The 25,793-nt window shown below is 41.2% G+C and overlaps 1 protein-coding gene across 5 annotated transcripts in view; it reads left to right on the forward strand.

Moving 5' to 3' along the window:
- The window catches only part of LOC124788255 (formin-J-like), a 131,182-nt gene that overhangs the window by 24,987 nt on the left and 80,402 nt on the right, over nucleotides 1-25,793 (forward strand). For all 5 annotated transcript variants that reach the window (XM_047255452.1, XM_047255454.1, XM_047255456.1 and 2 more), the window contains exons 4-8: nucleotides 2,211-2,343; nucleotides 2,500-3,160; nucleotides 3,243-3,823; nucleotides 5,568-5,690; nucleotides 18,198-18,570. In XM_047255452.1, coding sequence (XP_047111408.1) covers nucleotides 2,211-2,343; nucleotides 2,500-3,160; nucleotides 3,243-3,823; nucleotides 5,568-5,690; nucleotides 18,198-18,570 — 1,871 coding nt within the window. The remainder of the gene's footprint in view (nucleotides 1-2,210; nucleotides 2,344-2,499; nucleotides 3,161-3,242; nucleotides 3,824-5,567; nucleotides 5,691-18,197; nucleotides 18,571-25,793) is intronic.

A 25,793-nucleotide genomic window follows, 5' to 3' on the forward strand; every position in this document is an offset into this window, starting at 1 on the left:
AACATTTTGGTTCTAAGAGTTCTGGCATTGCCAATGTGGATTGTCTTTACAATTATTTGAGTTTTCGTCACCAGATAAAATTTTTGGTTAGCGGCCAAGTTGTTATATTCTTAAAATAGCTGGTATACATGTACAGGTGTTCATTAACACAAAACACAAAGCAGTAATTCTGCACAGTAATATTGTAACATGCACATTGAAGCAAATAAACAATAACTGAATACAAAACTGAAAGTCATGGCATATCTATATACACATAGAAATTCTATTAAAATGTAGAAATGTTCAAACACAAGAACTTTGTATTTTGCTACTATCCACGCCAGTTGTCTCTAGTTTTACAACAACACAGTGAAATTCCTTTTTTATGCTATTCTGCGGACTGATCCAAAAAAGTTTAAAATGCAGGATAGTGTAAAATTCAGAAAAGCATAGGAAACACAACAATCAGAAATGAATAAATTACACTTACTGTCATTTTCTTCGTATTGTTCAAAATATGAAATTAAAACAGTTTAAATTTTGCCTATTAAAAAAATCTGAAATCATTACTCGTTTTTGTTTCTTTTCAGCAGCAATTAGCTCTACTTGTCTCTCCACAGTACTCAAAAGAATAAATGACAAAGGCAGTGGCTGAGTGCTAATACAGTCCCATTGAGGTCCGATGAAATAAATAAAACATGGAAGCAAAAGTCTTTTGTGAAAACATATTAAAAAGATATTTGTGTTTTAATGTGAGACTTGTTATTGATAATCATTATAAAACTGCAATAAATAAAACTTGTAACACAGTATTGCTTAAAACACTGAAGTTGACAGTCTTCATAAACAGAGATCAATAGGCATGAAATCCACAGCTTGTTGTCGAGAAGGAGTACTTCAGGGACATCCTGGTTGAGAAAAAGGCCAGAAATAGTTGTGATGTTACAGAGCATCTTGAGGAGCAATGCTTACTCCATCAGGTTGTACCAACCTAAGACTGTACGCCTAATACGGATTAAAATATCTCATGCAGAAGTAACGACGATTTGTGAGAGCTGATTATAAAGATGGGCATCTTTGAAAATGGTGTTTATTTGAATAAATGGCTGTGAAATTAAATTAATGTTGCTGTAATTCAATGTTACCCAATATGCCGACAATGAAAATCTTGCTTGCCTTGCTAGCGCTACATTACATGATAGATAATTTTGCGTATTGTCAGTGCATTCTGCTTTGTTCCAAGGCCTAGTTTGAGCGGGAATATGATACAATTTTTGCAGAAATCTGTATGAAAATCATTGTTAAGGGTTGCGATAATGTGAAAGAAAACTTAAAATGCAGGAATTGTTAATGATGGGAAAGAATCGTATTGAGAGAGTAGGACTTCTGTTGGGACCGACAAAAATGAACGTAAAATCGGGGTTTTACTGTGTTACAGGTATCATTATCTAGGACTGTAGTTTCACCAAACTAATTGGGCAATATATTTCTATATATGAGCATTAGTAAAAATTGCAACCTATGTTGTCACAAATATTTAGGTGTTAATTTGAAATGTATTGCAGTTGTGGTTACGGGTAGAGCTTGAGACTGCAAAAGTTCTGGTCCCCCCTTCCCCCCACCTGCTGAATACGTAGCAGATTTCGCACCTGTAGTGACATGAGAATGTGACAATAGTTCTTCCTCTCTTGCTTCCCAGTGTGTCGTGTACCCATTTCCCAGAGTGTCGTCTACCCATTTCCCAGTGTGTCGTCTACCCATTTCCCAGTGTGTCGTCTACCCATTTCCCAGTGTGTCGTCGGAAGCAAAATGCCATGTTTTGCATGTTTCAGTTCAGTGAACCCTTATACATTTCTTTGTGAAGTACTGTTTATCCCCCCTCCCCCCATGGGTCCATCTTTACTTGTGTTATTTCAGTGTCATCACAGTTATGATTATTCGTACTAGCTCTCTTTAGTATTTTCTCTCATCCTATGAAGTGTTCAAATGGAACCTTCATTCTCTAATCTTCCCAAGAGTGTTGGTGGTTTTGTTGTGTGTGAATATTGTATGAACTGAATTGGCAAAGAAAATAGTTGCTATTTGCAGACTAATGAGAAGTCATTATTTACTCTATTTTTTCAAGTAAAATTTGCAGTTTTATTGTTTTTTCCAAATGAAATAATTCTATGTTTTCATTTTTTTTCTGTGGGTGGTTGTCATTTAACAATGCTTTTGTGATGTTGCAGTTCAAACAGTGATTCATCAGTTCTACCAGTCACCATTCCACAAGAGGGAAGCTTGTCCCGAATTGATCATAGTAACAAGGAAGATTTCCAAAAAATGCTGTTGGATTGGCAGGAACATTTGGGATCATTGCAGGTATGTAACATATTATTATACTGTATGTTGGCTTTTGTGAGTTGTTTTCTTTGTGTGAAACATGCAAAATTTGAACCTTCATATATTCGTGAATCCAAACAGTGTGACACATTGACATGAAAATCTAACATTCCTGAGATTTTTTCCTCCCCCCAGGTGTCAGATACAGAAGAAATAGATGCTGTGCCAGAGCAGCTACCAGACAACATATTTGAAGATCACATATATGACAGCATGTTTACAGAGAAACCAATATTTACTTCCGTAACTTCGAAGTCAACACCAAGTATATCTATTAAGGATGATGATATCAATATCTATAACTTGGATGAGTTGTTGGATTGTGCAGATGATAATGATGACAAATTACCTATAAAAATTCATGAACATGTACTCAGAAAAATGGGACAGTTTAAAGTGGATCCAGTTGCTAAGCCTGAGATAAAGGCGGTGGTGAAGTCAGAATCTGAGATACGTGAAGCTGGAGGAGAACGACCAATAGATAAAAATAATCAAAGAAAATCTGTCAAATTGGAACCTAGAATTTCAGTGAAGAAGGAATCATATGTTGATTGCAAGTTTATGAAAATTAACAACATTAATGAACAGTTAGCGACAGCAGAATTTGCTAAAGGTGCAAGTACTCTTTCAGAGCAAAATGATAGTTTTGAACTGTTGAACTGTGATCCTTTAAAGATGGAAGAAGAACTGTTAAAAACATTCCCAAAAATAAAAGTTGAACCATCAGAGCTGGATCTCAAACTAGAAGTTGATGAAGATTGTGTAGACATTGAGACAGTATCTGAACAGATTCCAGGTAATATTTTAATCAGTGTCTATAGCATTCTTACTCATAATTTCCCTTATAGTCCTCTGACATATATTTTTCTTCCTTCCAGTTCTTGAAGCAGGTGATCTTAAGAGTCTACTAGAACAGTTTGAGGCATCAGAAGCAGTAAGCCCTAACATAGTTACAGGAACTGCAACATCACTGCAGCAGCAGATGCCAGCTGACAGTACACTGTGCAGAGAGAAAGCAGATACACCTGCCACTGCTGCTACAAGTGCTCCCTCCACTAGCATAGTTTCTGCACCTATCAAGCCTCCAATTACTTTACCTTCCTCAGGTCAGCAGGTGTTGCCGAATGTTACCACATCAGTTACTACCTCAGTTGTGAGCACACTAAAAACACACACACCTGCACCACATGCTACATCTGCCATTCCTTCTTGTCTCAAAATTTCTAATTCTGCAACTCGACCACTTCTTAAATCCCTACATTTGTCTCAGTCGGTATCTGCAGTATCTGTTGCAGCCAATCAATGTCCCAAAGAATCCAAGTTGTTTGACAATTCGTCACCTTCAACATCTGTAGCAAGCAGTGGGAGCAGCAGTCCAGTGTCGCAACCAACTACACCACCCCAGTCAAACCATAAAATCCAGGAGTCATTATCTGCTGCACTTATAGAGAAACTAAAGGTATGTTTGAAATAGATTAGGAATTAGTCTAAGCAGTAGATCAGCTAAATGTAAATGTGCACTCCACACAGTATCTTGTTTACCTTTTTTACAGAATTTTGAAATGTGGTGATGTTCACCGTTGTCTTTGCCGACTTTCTTTATGAACAGAATGATGGTTATTGTTGAAAGCTCAGGTTTTTGTAGGGAATAAATGCAGCAAATGCACAACACAGAAAAGTTTGTGTTTGAACATTATTTCAGTTTACATTACCCTGAAGTCTTCTGCAATGGATTTGATGTATAAACTGTTCTTAGGTGTTGTTTTAGAAATAAAGATTTCATAGTCATGAAAGTTAAATTAATGTATGAACACCAACTTTTCTTTGTTCTGAATAAATGCTTAACCACAGGGACTTGTTGTGGACCTATTATTCCTTTCAGTGGAAATCCACTCAGGATTAAGAAAAATGTGTGGTGTCTTTATGGTAGTAGTAAGTTGTTAATTAATGATGTTTAATAGAGTGAACAAGAAATGTCTTCCAGCTGTAAACTTGTCACTTAGAATCAGAATGACTCATTCTTGTAAGTACTTCTATTATGATTGAGTTGGTGTTGTAATGTCATTCCAGATATGATGCAAGGGTTTGTATTTGAAACTTAATTGACTTCAGTTTTAAAATAGGAAAGCTGTGACAGCTGGAGAGTATGGAAGAGGAAGGGACAGTAGTTTAGTTTGCCAGTCATGAAGTGGTGAAAGATCTTGTGAACAATTAGTTTGCTTGCTATTAGGAACACCATGATATTCCTTTCGCATAGTTATAATCAGTGAAGATACTCCTCTACATGAATTATATACTTAGTTCTGAAGCCAATGTAGGGTTTTTTAATGAAATTTCTGCCATTTTGCTGTAAATTATTACTCATTTATTTCCTAAATTATTACTCATTTACTTCACACGGTTGTGATTTCAGTGCTGTAGCCATTATCAAGTGAAAAGTGAAATACTACCGCAAATGTCCAACATACCTGCATGACATGTCGTCATTGAAATAACGTATCTGGTTTTATAAGCCACTCGCCTTATTACAGGAGATGAGTGCAGATCAAAAATATGTAAAATGGCAGAACTTCATTCAGAAAGTTGTACTTGACTGTGGTCCCCAACGAAGTAAAAAATCATCAGTGTTATAGTGGTCCTATCATTCTTCAGATAGCTCATTTATATAAATTTGTAAAGGAAGACAGATATGGCTCATGTTTTTTTATTGTAATTATCAGTCAAAAAACTGGTTTGATGCAGTCTACACACTAGCCTATCATGTACAGGCCTCTTCGTCTCTGCATAACTGTTGCAAGCTACACATCTATGTGAACCTCCTTATTATATTGATGCCTTGGTCTCCATCTACAATTATTACTCCCTCCCCCACATTGCTGTTTATAAATTGACTACTCCTTGATGGCTTATGATGTGTCCTATCAGCTGATCCTTTCTCAAATTATGACAGAGGTTTCGTTTTTCTCCAGTTTGATTCAGTGCCTCCTAATTAGTTATTTGGTTTACCCATATAATCTTCAGAATTCTTATGTAGCACCATATTTCAAAACCTTGTATTCTGTTTGCTTGATGTAACTCTTAGACAGTCATCTTGCAGTTAAATATTGTTTATTGACCTGTTAAACATTTTTTTTATGTTGACAGTTACATGTGGTGGTATTACAATTATATTCTGCATGCTAATGAATTTTGTGCTGTTACAGGCCAGTGGCCGCAAGAAAACAATACCAGTTATACCAGCGATGCCAACAAAACGTTCAGGGAGAGGTGCCACCCGAATGCAAGATGCTGGAGCTGCTCTCAGTAGAAACAAACTTCTGAAAATTGTAAGTGTTTGTGTTGTTTGCTCTAATTATACAATATAGTCATTTCTTAAGTTACTTATTTTTCTTGATCAGTTAGTAACATGCGGCAGATAGAAAAATTAATTGCTGCAAGTCAGATTTCCATTACTTGTAACTCAGATTTACTTCTGAACAAGTGCTGATGGAATTGGAGTAGATTGGATGAAATGAACTAGTGTAATGCAAAGAAACACAATGTAACAGAGTAGTGTGAAACTGTAAGGAAACAAGGACAGTGTGTGAAAGAAATGGTATATTTTATTGTCAATTAGCAGTTCGATAAACAGCATATTATGAAGGAACAGATAAGTAAGCTTCTTCTCAGTTACACAAACCTTCTGTGTACTTAAGTCATTATCTGCTCCTTCTTTTGCCCTGCTCTGTGCACTCCTTGTAGCATGCCATTCTGACCTTATACTCATCTTGAATTACATTTAATCTTGTGTTTTGAGTTTGTGTTTTCTATGAGCATCTATAGGGTATTTCATGTAAAACGCAAGTGGCATGTTTGGTGTTCCACAGTAATAAATACTGTGAGGGTGGGCTCTGTTCACCATGAACTCTAGGCTTGGGCAAGTGTCGTATGGGTTTTAGTTGAGCCACTGAAAGAACATCCCTGACAGCTGGCAGCCATGTTGCCAATGCTACTACATCTCAGTTTGTTGTTATGTTGTGTTTGTCAGTCTGTGAATACCACATCTGTAAATTTTAGAGCCACTGCAGTGCCAAAACGCTAATAATCTCGAGGGATCAAGACATCTCAGTTCATAATTAAAAACAATATATTTGCAAATATATGCTGAGATAAAGATTACGGTGTTTCAGTATTTTAGTGCATATTTTATTTCTTACCTGTATTTTGGAGACGACTCCACAGTCTTCAAAGAGAGTTCCTATTATATGTGTGGTGTCTCTCCATTCGGACATATGTGAAAGAACGGACACCATCCACATAGTAGTAATATTCCCCCTGCGGGTCCGGGGTAAGAATAGGCCCGAGATATTCCTGCCTGTCGTAAGAGGCGACTAAAAGGAGTCCCTCCCCCTCAAGGGGGTAGTTTGCCCCTACGTCAGGAGACGGATGGTTCAACAACTTCCATTTGTGGTCATTTTGGTTTTTCGCTTATTCTGGTTTCTTCCTTCATTTGGTTGTTTCCTTTTTTTGTTCGTCTCCCTCTCTCACTGTCTTCCTTACTTTTTACCTTGCCTTCTTCTCCTTGCCTTTTTGTCCACCCTATGGTCTCCGCCTTGGCGTTTGAGACAGTCTGTCCTTTCTCTCCCTTTTTTTCCCTATTCTTCTTTCCTCCCTGTGCGTGCCTGAAGGCCGACCCACGTGTTCGCACACGTAGCCGGTGACGGGGTAAAGCGTAATTCCCCATCCTGGGTAGACAAATAGGGCCCGTGCGTACCCCCTGGTAAAGGCCAGGTCCGGGGAAGGGTGATTGCCTGAGCTGACACCTTCCAACCATGCCGATTGGTCCCTCCGTCCGTTTCTCGGGAGGTGTGACCTGAGGTGTAAACATTCACCTAAGGTGGGTGTGCCCTCTGAGAGGGTCCCCTCAAGGAAGGAGTGTGCCATTGGAGATGCTGGCAATCACAGGGGATTCATCTGCAATGGACTTCTCTTCTTCTTCTCCTCTCTCGACTTCTGCCCAAAAACGGAAACTTGACCAGCCACCAGTGACAAAAGTACTACCGCCTGCCCCAAAGTTCCTCGTAGTTTCGAGATCTGAGGACGGAAACATTTTTCATCTGTCAACCCTTTCGTTATTCAGAAGGTCGTAGATGCCATAGCCGGACCTGTCAAGTCTTGTACCAGGATGCGTAACGGTACCTTGTTGTTGGAAACTGAGAGCGCCTTTCAGGCACACAAACTCCTTCGGGCCACACTCCTGTACACGTTCCCTGTCCGGGTGGAGGCTCACTGCACTTTGAATTCATCGCGTGGTGTGGTATCTACTAGATCACTCGACGGATTGACTGACGAGGAGATCCAGTCTTTCCTTGCTGAGCAGGGCGTAACTATTGTCCCGGACACTTTTCTTGACCTTTGGTAATGTTCAGGTGCCATCGCACATCAAAGCAGGCTATGAGGTTATTTCTGTTCGCTCCTATGTCCCGACACCTACGTGCTGCTACCAGTGTCAACGTTTTAACCACACCCACCAGTCTTGTTCTAATGCAGCTAAACACGTCACTTGGGGCAGGGACACCCATGAGGGTGACTGTCCACCTTCGTCTCCTCGTTGCGTGAACTGTCAGGGTGACCATGCAGTGTCCTCTCGTGACTGTCCCATCTACAAGGATGAACGCTGTATACAGGAAATTTGAGTCAAGGAGAAAGTGTCCACCTCGGCTGCTCGCAAGCTTTTTGCTAGTAGGAAGCCCACGTTGCTCCCAGCGGGGAAATACAGTACCGTCCTCGCCTCTCCTCGACCTACCAGGGAGGTATCGACGCAGACATGCGATCTGACCTTTAGCGCTACGGTCGTCCGTTCAGCCAGTGCTAAGATAGTCCAGTCAACGTCTCCTCCTCCTCCTCCTCCTCCTCCTCCTGTCACCCCTAAGACACAAGCACCTTCATCAGCTTCTGCAAGACTAAGACCCAGAAGTCAGATGCACGGGCCTTCAAGAAGGAACCATCCCGTGAAGACGACTTCTTACGTACCCCGAACTCCCGGCCATTGACCAGTACTTCCACAAAACGACCTTCCAAGAACACATGGAAGATGACTTTCTTCCTTGCTAAACCTGGCCTTTTTCGCATATCTTTTGTTGTAATTTGTCCAGGAAAGTTAGCATAGTATTCCCCAGTAATTGTTTGCCCAGTAGGGAGATAATCTACAAACAGAATCCCCTTCGCATCCCAGAACACTGATGCCATGACCTTTACCCTCCAAAGGAATTGTCTTCGCTTTCTTTGGTGGTGGAGAATCGGCATGTTTCCACTGCTTTGACTGTTGGTTTTTGTCTCTGGGATATAGTAGTGCACCCAAGTTTAATCTGTGGTCACAAACAGGCGCAAAAATCTTGCCCGTTTCTCCTAAAACGGGCCAAACATTGTTCCAATATGTCCAGTGTCTTGCGTTTTTGATCCAGCATCCTGAGTCACGGCACCCATCTTGCAGATAATTTTTTGTTTGTTTCTAATTCTTCAGTTAAAATGTGATATACCCTTTCATGTGACATCTGGCAAGTGTGAGCAATTTCACACACTTTCAATCAGCGATCCTCCATGACCATTTTGTGCGCTTTTGCAATGATTTCTGGCGTAGTGACACATCTTGGCTGACCATTGCGCAGATCGTCATCTAAGCTCTCCCGACCAAATTTAAATTCATTTGTCCACTTAGCAACAGTTGAATGTGAAGGAGCAGAATCCCCCAGTGTGTTTTGGAAATCGGCATCAATGTTCTTTGCTTTCATACCTTTCTTTATGAAGTACGTACTCACTGCTCGAAGCTCAATTTTTCCCATCTTCGCAAATCAATGTGCAGGAACAACAACAGAGGCACGTCACTGCCAAAGCTCTCTTTCAAGAGCACTGACATGGCATGTGTTTACAGGCAACAGTCCAACGAATATGACGTGAACAACTCGTTGCGCTAGCGCTGACCTCTTGTGGTGATTCCAAGAGCTTTTCAAACCACCCTTGTACATGTCACCAGCTTGTGTCCTCTTGAAAATTATTCAGCTCTATTGTTTTAGCAGCAAGCATGCTGGTCTTCCCTGGAATCAGAGTGGCAGTTGGCTCTTGTAGATCTCCAGCACACTCCTCCCTTGTTATTTTTTTCACAGAAGTCATTCCTTTTCTCAGAACAGCAGCTACTTTACAATGACCTGTGACAATGGTGTAAGAGGCCTGCCTTTATCCCTTCCTTCCTCAAAATAGCATCAAGTGTGAAAATACGAGCTCACGAGATTGGCTCTGTAAGGTAGCACCCCTGCCGGCTTTCCTAAATATAAAGGAAGAGACCATATCACAAACGTTTGAAATTGTGACACTTTACACCGTACCATTAACACAAATTAAATCAAAAGTCACTATCCGCAACAAATGATGAACATGTGGCAGATGCTTTGCAGTCACTCAGAAAGCCTCGCAGCACACATGACCTTGAGTGGTAGGATGTGCCACACACGACCTCGAGTGGTAGGGGTGGCAACCTTGCGCCTTCACTATGGTAACAGCTACACATTTCAGTGCTTGGATTGGCACTAAAGTCCCCCACACACAATGCGATCCACATAAATGAAATGTCAGAGATGTTGGTGGCCTGACTATAACGCTTCAGGCTCACAGAGCTGTTCATAAACACAAACTGATACCAGACAATCATCCTTTAATCAAAAACACTTTGAAATATTGCCATAGATGCATTGTCCTACATGAAATGACCTTAGGTCTTTCATTAGTTGTTAGTTCTCTGGAAAAAGGATGCAGATATGTTCACATACCTTCAAAAGTCCTGCTTTTATGGGAAAAGAGCACTCCAGTAATTCTAATTGCACTCCACTGTCCTGTTTCCCCATCAAGCAGAGTCTCTTGATGTAGCCGAAGAGGATTTTCAGAACTCTTAACGTCAGTTGTTAGGCAATTTCATGGATCCTAATAAATGCAGCCTTGCATAATCAGAGCTATGTATCAACCTCTCCGTCATACACAGGATACAGCAGCTAGGTGCAGTACTGACATCAAGCGGCATAACAAATCGGTCACCCAGTGCACTATTACTTTGTAAGGTTGTATTTTGTGTTTGGTGCACATCTCTGTGAGCACGACACTCTGAAATGATAAATTGTGGAATGATTTCCTTGGGCTTCCTTTCAAAGCCACTAGTAACTCATTCAGTGAACCAGTACACTAGCATTCGGAGTTAAGGAGTGGGCTGCAGCACATGAAATGATCAGAAACTGGTTTCCCAGTGTTGTTTCCTGCAAAATGCTGGATATAGGGCTTGCATTATGCATGAAACACGGTGTTTTCCAATTTCTTTAGGTGTCTTTTTTTCCATTGCAGTGATACTTACTGTTATTACTTTTAATTTTGCTTCTAAAGAACTGATAATACTTTATCTTACCAGCGTCTTATGTATTCATATGTTTCCTTTTATTGATAAACTCCAATATTTTATGAGTATTTTTTGATTTTCATGTGTTTTAACACTTTACCTGAGGTAATCTATTTAGCCTTCATAGGTTTTTTTATGTTTATTGCATTACATTTCGTTCACTCTGCCCCCTCTCCAACCTTATTCCCCCCCTTCCTCTCTTTTATTGTGTCCATTGTCCACTGACTCAGATAATTTCCATTTAGTCATACTCCATAATGAACATCTTGTACTTCACAAAGGACCTCATGTTTGTACACCATGAGGTATGTGGGGTCCTGCCCACTCGTCTCTTATAGGGTGCCTAAAGGATGCTGCTTTCTCGGTTAGCTAAACAACAATTCAAGCAAGTCACATTAATGGTTTTTATGAGAATGAAATAGATTGTCAATACTTAACTTTGATTTGTGAGAACATGTCGTAAGCGATGGGTGACACTCAAACAATCAGTGTCCTTTGCTATATACAATGTTCGAGCAAGTTTGTGGATCACTAATAACGGCTATCGTAGTGCTCTCTTCTGGTAAGTGTCTTGCTAGCATCTGGTTCCTACTCCGGCCGAGGCTGGCATGTGCGGCACATATATTCCCTTCTTGTAGAGGCTGCTCCTGTCGTGATGCAGTCCTAGTCAGTGGGTTATTGGCTAATGTCGTCTCACAGCATTGTCTGCTCTAGCGTTTGTCATCTTCGTGTTACACTGGAACAAGCTACTCTTCAAAGGTGGTTATTTGCCAGGTTTGTAAACCTGAATACTGGTCTGGCAAATACACTTTTGAAGTGCAGGTAATAGTGTGTGACAAGATGTCGTTTTATTGCAGCTTCTTCTTCTTCTTCTTCTTCTTCTTCTTCACCACCACTTTTGATCTCCACAGGTCATTTTCCTTCCAGTTTTCTAGCTTAAATTTGTCTTCCATTGCTTCCTATATGTACTTTTCCGATGTTAGCCATTGCCTACCTCTTCCTCCTACTGGGCGGCTCCTGGTCACCTATGGTCAGATATTCTCAGTACTTGGGCGCACTAGTCTCATAAGGTGTGTGGTTCCCCCCCCCCCCCCCCCCCCCCCCCCCCCCCCCCCTTGAGCACATTATCACCATTCGCCTCCATACATCCTTATTTCCTATTCTGTGTTGCTTCATTAAGTGCAGACATCTCATATACTCCAGTTCCATGGTTCTAATTTTCTCTCCAAGTTCCTTTGTTTGAGGCCACATCTCAGTTCCATGTAGTACTATGTTCTTCACCACACTGTGATGTACAGGATGACAATTATTGGACTGTAGTTACAATCCAAGGTGTGCATACACTTCATTCAACATGTAAACGTCAGTGCAGATATCCGGATTTAGGTTATGACATGTTTGATGTGACTTCCATCAATGACGATGATGTGGCATAGATGAGTAGTGAAATTCTGGGAGCCCACTGGAGTGTCTGAACATCGATGCTGTTGATGACCTGAATGGCTATTTTCACCTCGGCAATGGTTTTGGAGTTATTGCTGTACACCTTGTCTTTAATATATCCCCACAAAAGGAGTCACATGTGTTCAGAACCAGAGAATATGGTGGCCAATCTAGGCCCATGCCAGTGTACTGGATACCCCAGAGCCAGAATGTGGTCCCCAGAGTGCTCCTCCAGGACCTCAGACACACTCCTGGTTCGATGGGGTCGTGCTCAGATGATTTCATCTTCATAATCCAAAGTGACCCTGATTTTGACAATATGTGGTTCATGCGAAAAAGTGGTCCAACTGAAACATTCATATTTCTTTACGTACTACACGAATATGTAATAAAAATGGGTACTCCTATTTTAAAAAATGCAATTGATATCCGTTTGACCTATGGCAGTGCCATCTAGCGGGCCAACCACAGCGCCATCTGGTTTCTCCCTTCAAGCTAGACGAGTTTCTATCTTTGTAGTTTTTTGCTTGATGCTTATTTCGTGAGATATTTGGGCCGGTCACTATCAATGGACCACCCTGTATATTTCATATTAGGGAGTTCAGCAGTGGATTTAATAAAAGGAGGTGACAGTTTCCATTTTCTGCTTTCACCATAATAATTTTATTAGTTCACCTTTATTACAACAAAAGTAAAAAGTACCACTACCTTCTTTTAATGTATATAAATAAAAACAAATCAAAATTAGTGAAACCAAGGTTTTGCTTGTCACCAACATCATTCAATATTTTATAGATGACTTGATCAGAGAATGGAAAAGAGAGATGGAACACCATCAGATATAAAGATTTGGGTGAATAAACACATTAACATGACGATGTTTATTGATTGACATTCTCATACTAGACAGCAAAGATAAATTACAAATGGAATTACATAAACCAACAGTATTATGAAAACGATTGTTGCTATTCACCATTGAGCGGACATGCTGAGTTGCAGATAGCCACAACAAAAAGATCACAGTCTCTGGCTACTGAGGCCATGCATTCCATCCTGGATTTTCCATTGTTTGATTGCATAAACTAAATGAGGTAAACACAAATGACAATCTGACTATATCTATAAATAAAACAAAACCCTTAGCCTTTTTAGGTATTCATCCAGTACAAACAAAAGTAGTCCCGATAATAAACCTATTGAATAGGTAGCCTGTTTCAAATATTTAGGATCTGTCATGTCATATGAACAAGATATAGATATACAGGAAAAAAATTAGTATTACCAACAGATAAGTGGCATAATAAGGAGAACATGTGAGGGTAAAACAAGGAAAGAGGACAGCTGAAATTTTGTAAAGTCATGGCAGTTGTAAGCTTCCGCTCTGCACTATTTATTGGTTTACTCTCGATTACTACTTGCTGATTGGAAAATTAGGCATTGGACATTGATAAGTAGCCAGTTTTGGAGTGCAAACTTACTCCCACAGTACATGTGCCAATATCTAAAGTTCTGGCCTTGAGTCTGACACATGCACTATCTATTCTCCCACACTATTCTGTAACTCATCCTCTTCCAAAAAATCAAATAGCAATGATAATTTATTTCACTTGAAATTCAAGTATTATGTCCATACTTGTTTTGATCACACTCACATTACAATCACAGTCACTTATCTGTCATGAGTGTATATGAATTTATCATTTGCAGTTTCTTACTATACTATCACTTTTGAATTATATAATAATGCCCCTGATACAAAATTAATCCTGAACTTCAAAATTATTATTTTGACAACAATCATGTCTTCCACACACCTACGTGTCCTACTCGCGCGATGGCTGTAGTGCAGCTCACTCACTTCATTGCACCAATGGATCTCCATTCTCTGATCTGTCCTTTCTGGAACTATGGGATATTATCATCAGCTATGCTGCTGCGTGGTAGTAAAGAAGCATAAGGTTAGATGTGATCCATTACGTACAGGGTTGATATCTGTACCCTCACAATTCCCACTTTATTATATGGGACAGAAAAATGGACACAGAAATAAAAATTTACAGCAGCTAGAAGCATCACAAATTAAATTTCTAAGATCTGTAAAAGGCTACACTAAGGAAGACAAAGATAGAAATGAAGTAGTAAGGAAGAGTTGAGGCTGCATCCAATAACCCGAAAGGCAATCCAGTACAAAGAAAATTGGCCAGCTGTGAGTACGACCCACATTGTGAGGGTTCCATACAAACTAAATTATGTATTTAAGTAGCACATCCATCCTGGGAATCAATATTAATAAGGATTTTTGCATGTAATGGACATCGATCCTGGCAAAGTATAGGTCCCGCAGTTCCAAGACTTTTGAGAATTTTTTAAGTTTGAAGTTGGATAACAAATGGAAAAAAGTATTTTTTATGTGATATAAACACAAATTAACACTTTTTGATATTTGTCCTGTACTTTTACTGGGAAACCTTGCTTCTTGCCAAATTTCATGATTCTACCCTATACGTTTTGATGAGTTGGTTTGTGAGTATCAAAACATATGACAGAAATTGCCATATCTTTTGACTGCATTGATTTGAAAGCTAACATTTATTACACCACCAGGGAACAATAAACTTTAGAAGGTACCATAAATTTCGACTCCAGGTGTCTATCCATTCCCAGAGGAAGAGGGTTTTTTGCAGTCAGACAGATGGAGAACGAAGTGATCCTATAAGGGTTCCGTTGTTACCTTTTGAAGTACAGAACTCTAAATTGGAAGAGAATCTTTACTTCACATGTCACCACAAAGGTTTTCTAGATAGTGGTGGATTATAAACCATGGGGCAAGAGAAGTGCAGGAAGACTGAGGAAGAGATGGTGTGACTGGAACAAGCCCTAGACAAAAAAATATATATATTAAATTACCAATATCCTTTACTGAATGTATCAGAGGGCACAGAATATTGGCAATTTTGTAATTAAATAGCACTTACAGAACCAAAATGCACTTGAATTTTGATTCTGGGTTACTCTTTCCAGGTAATCGGGCAAAACCCCTGTTTAAGAAAAAAAATATTTGGGTCCCCAGAGATTTGTTTAGAAGAGAGAGTGTGGTGTCTGAGAAACTGCTTCTCAGACAATAACCCCCGGACTTTGTACATAAACTGATTTCCTGCACCATATCCCCAAATACTCCTAATCCTCCCCACTACCACCAAGAACTAGCTAAAAGAAACAGCTCATTTGTCACCCAATAGTGCTCCACAATACAACAACTGAACCACAATCTTCGTCAGAGCTTTAATTGTCTATCACAGCAGTTGAGAGACCTTCAGCATACTGGGCAAGGGAGTTCTTTTCACTGCAAATACACTGTCCCTGGGTGACCAGGCAGTATAGGAGGAACTTTTTGGTGTTGTAATGCAGGTATTGTTGGTTGTTAGTGGGTTTAATAAGAATATAAGTGTGGTTTGATCCATCAAGAGAGGAGGAGGTCAATTTCCTGGAAAGTGGCGTGCTGGATTGAGGAGGACCATGTGAAACTAATGGAACAGTGGTGTTGAGGTTGTGAAGGAATGAGGATAAGGTGCCTTGGCTGTGAGTACAGACCATAAAGGTACCATCAATTAACCTAAACCAGACCAGGAGTTCGAGGTTTTGGGAAGCTAGGAAGATTTCCACTAGATGGCCTATAAACTGGTTGGCATGGGGGGGGGGGGGGGGGGTATTATTTAGGTGCCCATGGCTGTGCCACAGATATGTTTGTGTACCTTCCCTTCAAAGGAGAAGTACTTGTGTTTAAGGATAAAGTTAGTAAGGAGATGATGAATGAGGCAGTGGGTCAGAAACACCCCAAAAGGCTGGCAAGGGTGTTGAGGGTAGGTTGGGCTGAGAAATAATTGTTAAGAAGAAAGTTTGATATGTTGCACCATTTCCAAGGTATAATTAGCATTGAAGTTCATTAATCAGGCCATTGCATGTGCAAATTCCAGCCAGTAAGGATCGAATCTGAGCCGAAGGCAGAACGATTTCAACCGCCATCTTCTAAACTATGTGAGCAACTGGCACTAATTGTATGTGGCAGTCTGCTGGAATTTGCAAGCGCAACGGCCTGATTGGCTAACTTGAATGCTAATGAACTCTGAAACAGTGCAACATATTGAATTTTGGTCTTAGCAGTTGTACCCTGCAGCACTCTTACAAGCTTTTCAGATTTTTTTTGACCTAAATAAAAGGTGTGTCAAGATCCTACACAGGGACTTCGGTGCTCAACTAGGAAGAGAAAAAAAAAAAAATAGAGAGCAATCTGTCAGTGGACTCAACAAAAACATACTGACATGAATGATGAAAGACTTGTCAAACTCTGTAGGCAGTGCAGCCTCATCTCCAAATCCACGCACTTCAAAAGGATACCAAAAAAAGTTAACATATGGGAATTGCTGTTGTACACTATATGATCAAAAGTATCTGGACACCCTCAAAAACATGTTTTTCATATTAGGTGCATTGTGCTGCCACCTACTGCCAGGTACCCCAGATCAGTGACCTCAGTAGTTCTTGGACACGATGAGGGAGCAGAACAGGGCACTCTACAGAACTCACGGACTTTGAACATGGTCAGGTTGTTGGGTGTCACTTGCGTCATACATCTCTACATGAGATTTCCATACTCCTAAACATCCCCAGGTCCACTGTTTCAGATGTGATAGTGAAGTGGAAACATGAAGGGACCCACAGAGCACAGACTCTCAGAGGTCGCCGACAGTTGAAGAGGGACGAAGTGTGTAATAGGCAGACATCTATCCAGAGCATCACACAAGAATTCCAAACTGCATCAGGGCCGACTGCAAGTACTATGACAGTTAGCGGGAAGTGAGAAAACTTTGATTTCATGGTCAAGCGACTGCGTATAAGCCACACATCATGCCGGTAAATGCCAAACGATGCCTCGCTTGATGTAAGGCGCATAAACATAGGACGATTGATCGTGGAAAAATGTCGTGTAGAATAACGTATCACGGTACACAATGTGGCGATCCAATGACAGGGTGTGGGTATGGCGAATGCCCGGTGAACGTTGTCTGCCAGTGTGTATAGTGCCAACAGTAAAATTCGGAGGTGGTGGTGCTGTGGTGTGGTCGTGTTTTTCATGGAGGGGGCTTGCACCCCTTGTTGTTTTGCATAGCACTATCACAGCACAGGCCTACATTGATGTTCTAAGCGCCTTCTTGCTTCCCACTGTTGAAGAGCGATTCAGGGATGGCGATTGCATCTTTCAACACGATTGAGCACCTGTTCATAATGCATGGCCTGTGGCGGAGTGGTTACACGACAATAACATCCCTGTAATGGACTGACTTGCACAGAGTCCTGACCTGAATCCTACAGAACATCTTTCGGATGTTGCCGACTTCGTGCCAGGCCTCACCGATTGACATAGATACCTCTCCTCAGTGCAGCACTCTGTAAAGAATGTGCTGCCATTCACCAAGAAACCTTCCAGCACCTGAATGAACATACGCCTGCGAGAGTGGAAGCTGTCATCAAGGCTGAGGGTGGGCTTACACCATATTGAATTCCAGCATACCAATGGAGGGCGCCACGAACTTGCAAGTCATTTTCAGCCAGGTGCCCGGATACATTCACATAGTGTATTATGTAAGCATTGACGTACCTTTCCACAGATAAATCTACGATGTTAGAAGTCCACCTTGCCTGCCTATCCTTCTTTCCTTTCTCCTGATGAAGCGTGTACCATATCGGAAAGATTGAGATCTAATATATTTGTATTCTTTGCTTTTATTACGTATGCCTCTAGCTCTTTAAGTTACGTCCAGGTATTCTTTTTCCACACTGTTTTTTTATTTTTTCCTTGAAGATTCATATATTAAATTTTTAAAATAAATTATTGATTTTGAACCTCAAGAATAAAAGAGTTAACCATATAATACAGGGGAAATAACTACTAAATTATTGATTGATATTACAGGTAGCAGGCGGTGAGTCCATCCAACTGGACCATGACTACTGCTCAATGTCCAGTGGAACTGTTGAAGCCCCACGCCCTTTCTATCATTCTGATGCTTCAGAGTACTCAGTAGCACCAAATGCCTCATTACTGCTTCCGCAAGAGCAGCAGTTGAAACATTCATCATCGACAGATTGCTGGGAGAATAGTTCACGGAAAGATAGTGGCCTTGAGTCTGGAGATGTTAGCGATGCTAGTGAGGAAGCTGGAGGTTCATCAGTTGTAACATCTGTTGATTGTGGCTCTGGTACAGTCATCACGACACTTAAAAGTTCTGTGACTTCAGCACAGATACAGCCTGGAACATCACTTTTGAGGAAAAGCTTGAACACAGGTTAGTTTAACTTCACATATTTTTGCACCATAAAATAAAACCTTTTTTTGCAGATCTGCTAATAAGTAACTGCAGAGGGATATAAAGGTGCCTTTTCGAACATTTAATACAAAGGTGAAAATGAATGCCACCGGTAATTCTTCATTTTACTGATGAGAATTTCTGAGATATTAGTGTTCGCTATTTATTTAGAACTTACAGCCTTTTTTTTTTTTTTAAAGGATCATAGGTCATGGGAACAACAGCTGTACAAATCTTCCTTGTGCCCTTTGTAGACCAGGTTCGGAAGGCCATTAGAGGGCAATTTTCAAGGCTATACATATTTCCCAGAGTGTTTTTATGTCACAGTTATAGTATCATTTTTCATACAATAAATTTCTCATAAAATTTTTAGCAGCATGTCGGACGGTATTGAAAATTTTAATACTGATTCAACACAGAAACTTGCCATAAATGCGTTTACATTGTATTTGTGCCAGTAGTGCAAAATCCTATTGATTTTAGTATGCACGGGCAACAAATTGGTCAGTTATCGAGGGTGTTAGATTTTGATAATTTTTTAAAATAAATTTCTATGAAATTTGCAGAAAAAGTAGGAAATTAATTATTAACAGGATTATTGCTAACTTGTGCAAATAAATGTAATTCTAAATTAGAATTAGTATATCAAACAGTAAATTCATTTAATACCCAGAAGCAGTATTCATAGTCAAATATAATGGGGTAAATATGTGAAGAATAAAATAAAGAACATGTTAAAAATCCAAGAGTTTATTTGGAATAGGGTCTTTTATAAAATAAATTGTATGACATTGTTGTGCCTTCATCTTGGGAAGTGGGGCTCTTAGATCAAAACAGCGGAAGCATTGGCACAGGATGAACAGTTCGTAACAAAATTTTGTTATTAATGTATTATGCTAACATGATCCTGAAGTTTATGCTTCACGTGAAGGGCTGCTGCCGGACTTTCATCAATTGGAGGGGTTTGAAAATATTGTGCATCCTCTAGCTGAGGGAACAGCAGTGATAAAATGATAGAAAATAGAGTTTGTGCGTGTATTTTTATTACCTCCTCTCTAAAAGCTAGAATTTATGTATAGAAACAAAGGCATTAAATAGTGTTGCTGACAACTGTCTTATTATTATTATTTTGTTCACCTTGCATGATGATATTGTGTATGCCTTACATGATATTATTTTGTCTGCTTTACAGTATCACGTCATGAGAGATATTTTCTATTAGATATGTATGAGAAAAGTTTTGAAATATTGTTCCATAAGTTATCTGATGGTAGTCCAAACAGTGTCCAGTAAAATATTTGCAATGATTATGTCTAATTTATTGACTTGAAGCTAGCTGGTTCAAACATTGGTGATAGAAGCAATTTTCACTGCCTTTATTTAGCCAGCAAGGGAAGGGGAGGTGGTAGCAGTGAGTACTTGATTACAAGACTTGGTACAAGTGTCTGGGACTAAATGCCAAACATCTTTGCAATGTCTTACGAGTGAGGGCATGCTACACTGTTTGGATGGGAACATTAAGTTGGGCAACCTGGTGCTGTCTGCTATGGAGGAAAAGGCTTTATGGTGGTGTTGTTTCATCATCATCATCACCACAAAAAGATGGTAGTACACTCTTCACACGCTCTGTAGTCACCTGGTCTCCACCGCCAGACTTAACTGCACCATTTATGTTTTCTGAAATAAGGTCACAATCGAAATTGTCATTGGCAGAAATAAACACAAGTAAAATCATCAACAGAGACCGTGATTGACTTATTTTATTGGTTTCAATCACACATTGATAATCTTCGGACTAACCACACATGTTGCGTACAGTGACATTGGGTATTGTCATACAGTACAACTGCTGATGACAGCTGGGTAAGTGCTTGAAATTGGTTGCAATGTGAAAAGTTCTTATGATTGTATCAGTAACGGAATGAAAGAAGAAACAGTCATTTTACATCATTGATTCAGGAAAAATGCTTATAATTTTGAAATAGTTTTATGCATTTCTCCACTGACAAACAGATTATGGGACTGTGATTCAAAAATAAATGCTACGTTGTGTGTGCATGTTTTTACTGAGAGTAACTTTACTGACATGTAACCAGTGACTAGGTAACGCGAAATTCCCAACCGTGGGTTGACAGGTAGGGTTCGTACATACCCCCGGTAAAGGCTAGGCCCAGAAAGGGGCAATAGCCTGAGCTGCTACCTTCCTAAATTGCTGATTGGTCCCTCTGACAGGTGTTCGGGAGGTGTGAACAATCACCAAAGGTGGGTGTGGCCCCTTCTGAGGAGGGGGCCCCTCAGTTGGAAGGAGTGCACCATCGGAGATGCCAGCAATCATGGGGGATTCTCTTGCAATGAGCCAAACATCTTCTGCATAGTCTACATCCTCTAAACTTAAACGGAATGAGGCTAACAGTTCAAAGACTCTCCCACCTGCATCATGGTTCCTCATGGTTTCATGTACTAAAGACAGTAAGTTCTTTGCTATGGTAAATCTGTTTATTATTCAGAAAGGTATTAATGTAATTGCTGGCCCGGTGAAACCCTGCTCTCATTTGCGAAATGGCCCTTTTGTTCTGGAGACTACTTTTGATTTTCAAGCACAACAACTGCTTGCAGCTTCTCTCCTCTATTGCTGTCGTGTTCGTGCGAGGCCCCTTGAACACTGAATTCTTCACGTGATGTTATTTACACTAGGCTGCTTGATGGTCTGACTGAGGCAGAAATGCAAATGTACCTCTTTGATCAGGATTTCAGTGCAGTGCAGCCATTGTATGATGAAAAAAGTAGATGCATCCTTAGTGCCCACACACATTCTTTTTCTCACTTTTGATACAGTGGTCGGTCAAAGATCAAAGCAGGCTATGAAGTTTACCACAGTCCGACTATACATTCCGAACCCAGTGCGCTGCTACCATTGTCTTCGTTACAACCACATTCAAATGTCCTGTCAACACCCAGCCAAATGTTTAACCAGTGTTAGGAATGCTCATGAGGGCGATTGTCCACCTCGTCCTCCCTGCCTTATCAACTGCAACAGCAGCTATGCTGCGTCCTCCCAAGATTGTCTCATGTATCTTGATGAGCGGGCTGTCTGGGTGACCAGGGCGAAGGAAAAAGCTTCTACCCAGTTGCTTGCAAGTAGTTGGCTTTTTAGATACCCTGTGTTCTACCATGTGGCACTTTCAGTACTGTTATTGCTGCATCCCGCTTCACGAAGGACGTGGCCACACAGACATGCAACCTCAAATTCAGCACTGCAGTTGTGAAATTGCCCAGCGTCATGGTAGTGTCCCTGTCTCCTCCTCCAGCTGTGCAACAAGCCACCAAACTTTCGCCTCACTGCTACGCAACTGGCAGGCTGGAAAGGACGGAAGGAATACTCCTGCGAAGACTTCCTACATCCCTTCAGCCAACAAACATCTGAGTCTTCCTCAGCCAACTGGTAAGGCTCCAAGAAGTCAAACAAAGGCAAAAGGTCTTCTCCTTTGCCAACTTGGACATTCTCTTTGACATTGTTGCCACGTGATACCCTCACCCGGCCAACCTCCGTGTCGCCGGTGCATATAACCAACCGTTTTTCTTTCCTGGACTCCGCAGACTGAGAGAAGGAGAATGTCGATGCCTCTGTAGACCTCTTGGAGCAGGATCCTCCAGCCTCTGTGCCGTGTAGCAGTGAGTCTTCGAAGGTTGCCACTCGGCAGCTGCGAAGGTGACACCCCTTTATTTTTTTCTTCCTCCACTTTCCTTGTTGTGACTCTCCTCCAATGGAACGTTTGCGGCCTTCGATCCATCGAAGAGATCTTAACGGTTGTCTTAGAATCGCTTATTCTCTGCCTCCAGGAAACAAAATTGCATCCTCATGACTTCTTTGAGCTCTCAAGTTTCTTCCCGGTCCACTTTGACCTTCCCCGAAGAACGGCATTCCCTCTCATGAGGAGTCATGTGGCTCATGTGGGGGGATGATCATAGTCGACCCATATCCCTGACCACTTGGTTTCAAACTGTTGCAGTCTGCATTTTCCTTCTTCGTTTGACCTTTGACCATTTACATCCCTCCATCATTTGGTGTCACCAGGGCAGACTTCCTCCAGCTTATTGGGCAACTCCCTCATGTCTGTCTGCTGCTCGGTGACTTCAATGCACAACATCCCCTTTGGGGCTCATCCAGGACCTGTCAGAGAGATGTCCTCTGACCTTCTCAATCACCTTAACCTCACCTGCCTCATTCCTTTCAGACTCCACTCACCTTTTCCCATTTGGGCATCTCCTTTTGCACTGCCCAGCTTGCCCATCATCTCAAGTGGCCGTTCTCTCTGATACATACTTGAGCGACCATATCCCATGTGCTGTCAGATTGCTGACTCCTATCCCAACTATGTGCACACCCAAATGGCAGCTTTCTAAGGCCGACTAGTGACGTTCGATGAACATTATTTCCCCATTTGCGATGACCTGGTAGAGTATCTTACAAACAAACAATCCATTCCTTGCACTTCCTCTTTGCTGCGACATGTTCCAGTCCCTTGGTGGACTGAGTTGTGCCGCGATGCAGTTCGTGCGCAAAGATGTGCTCTCTGCATTTTTAACCATCATCCTACAATGGCCAACAGTATTTGTTACAAACATTTAGGTGCACAATGTTATCGTGTTCTTTGGAATAGCAAAAATGCTAACTGGATTTGCTTTACCAGTTCTCTTCTGTAATGTGGGCCAATCTCTTGGCAGCTGTCTGGGACCAAGGTTTATTCCCCAATTTCCAGCCTGTCAGTAGCAGACGATGTCATAGTGCACCCTACTGCTATCTCCAATACCTTGCGCAGCTATTTTGCGGAGATTTTGAGCTCCACCCACTATCACCCTGCCTTCCTCCATTGGATCTCAGCATTGTAAGTACTACAATGCTGCCTTTACTACGAGGGAGGTAGATCATGCTTTCACTTCATCCCAATCCTCTGTCCCAGGGCTGGGCGATGTTCACATTCAGATGTTGCAGAACCATTCTCTAGTGGGCAAGCACTTTCTCCTTCATACATACAATCGCATCTGGACAGATGGGATGTGTCCCAGGTGATGGCGTGAAGCCACTTTCATACACATACCTAAGCCCAGCAAGAACAACCGTTTCTTCTAGTTATTGCCCCATTCTCTCACCAGCTGTGTTTGCAAGGTGATGGAAAATAATATTCATGCCTGGCTGATATGGTGGTTCGAGTCTCGCAATTTATGAACCCCTGCACAGTGTGGATTTAGAGCACACCATTCTGCAGTTGGTCATCTCGGCACATTGTCAACCCATATCATGAATGGTTTTCTGCGGAAATACCAGACTGTGGCCGTGTTTTTCGATTTGGAGAAAGCCTACGACACCTACTGGGAGGACTGGTATCCTTCTGTGGCCGCATGCCCTGTTTCGTTCAGGAATTCTTAAAAGACCGAGTTCTCAAGGTTTCACAACCTCCACACAGAACTTCGCAATAGTACCTTTGTGTGCACTGATGGCTCTCGGACTGACCGTGGTGTCAGGTGTGCCTTCATCATTGACACCAATGATTTTCGGTATTGACTTCTGGAACACTGGTCAGTATTTACAGCTGAGTTCTTTCGCCCTGTATCTGGTCACACAGTACATCAGGTGACACTGGCTTTTCAATTGTGTTATCTGCTCCGACTCTCTCAGTGCCCTTTGGAGCCTCAGTGTGCTGTACGCCATCCATCCATTAGTACAAAAATACAAGAAAGCCATCACTTGCTCACTTTTGATGGCGCCACTGTGATGTTTATGTGGGTTCCTGGTCATGTTGGTCTGATGGGGAACAAGGCTTCTGATGTTGCTGCCAAGGCTACAGTCCTAGTACCTCGGCCCACTAGTTCTTTCACTCCCTCTGACAATATCTGTGTTGCCGTCTGTCAGCAGGTGGTGTCACTTTTGCATCACCACTGGTCCTTCTTTCATGGGAACAAGCTCTGGAAAATTGATCCTCTCCCATTGGCTTGGACGACCTCCTCTCGGCCCTCTCACCGTTGGGAGACCATTTTAGCTAGGTTGCATATTGGATACTGTCTTTCTACCCATTGCCATTTGTTAAGTGGTGCTCCCCCGCCACTATGTGCTCATTGCCCTCAACCTCTGACAGTTCGCAATTTCCTAACAGAATGCCATTTTTTTAACCACTTACATTATCACTTTTGTTTGCTGTCTGAGTTATCAGACATTTTAATGAAAGACGAATGGGCTGTCGACCACATGTTACTTTTTATCTGTCATAGCAATAAGACAAAAGACATTTAATATTTAGTTCAGGACCTCTGTTTCTCTATGGTGTATTTCACGGACCTTTCTCCAAGTCCCTGCTTTTAGCTGTCTTTCCTTCTGTCGCTTGGGGTTAATGTGTAGTCTTTCTTTCTTTCCTTTTTTTCCCCTAATGTTCTATAGTTCGGGCATGGGTACATATGACCTAATTGTTTTTGTGCCTTAAAGCAAGACAAAAACATTTTGCGTTATATCATGTACAGAGTTAATGTACAGTTATCTTGTTTATCACCACTTGATACAATGTTTCAAGAGTTTGCCTTGCACACTGACCATCCAGCATACTTATTATTATTGTTATTATTATTATTATTATTATTTTTAGACTCATCAAAAAAAGTTAAGCACATTTCCAAATTACCCACCAATAGTCACTATGGATTTTCCTTTTGTGTTTATGTAGGAGGGTGGTTGTGTACATAATGCGAACTTGTTCATCTTTGCCACTCAGCCTCATCAGGGGCCATGCTGTCACGGCTTGTAAACAAACACAGTACATCACAGCTGATTTCTTGTGAATTCACAGTTGTCTGTGTGCCTTAGAGTGTAGCACAAGGCCTCAGAACAGGCTCTTTATGGCAGACCGTATCAAAATCATGACACCGACACGCAAAACATGAGACAAGTTGACGTTGCGAATATTGTTTACATAAATCAAAGTGTTGTCTCCAGACTGTGGAAAAAGTTCCAGGAAATGTATTCTATAGTGGATCGACATCGCGAAGGCTGTCCATGCAAAACTACAGCAGCTCAGGACCGGTATGTAATGATATCTGCATGGATACGTCCTAGAAAGACAGTGACTAATCTGTGCCATGAGCTTTGAGAAACCATAGGGGCTACCCTAAGTACCCAAACTGTGCACAAGAGACTTCATGATTGGGGGCTTGTA

The sequence above is a fragment of the Schistocerca piceifrons genome, chromosome 3, assembly GCF_021461385.2.
Source record: "Schistocerca piceifrons isolate TAMUIC-IGC-003096 chromosome 3, iqSchPice1.1, whole genome shotgun sequence".
NCBI lineage: Eukaryota > Metazoa > Arthropoda > Insecta > Orthoptera > Acrididae > Schistocerca > Schistocerca piceifrons.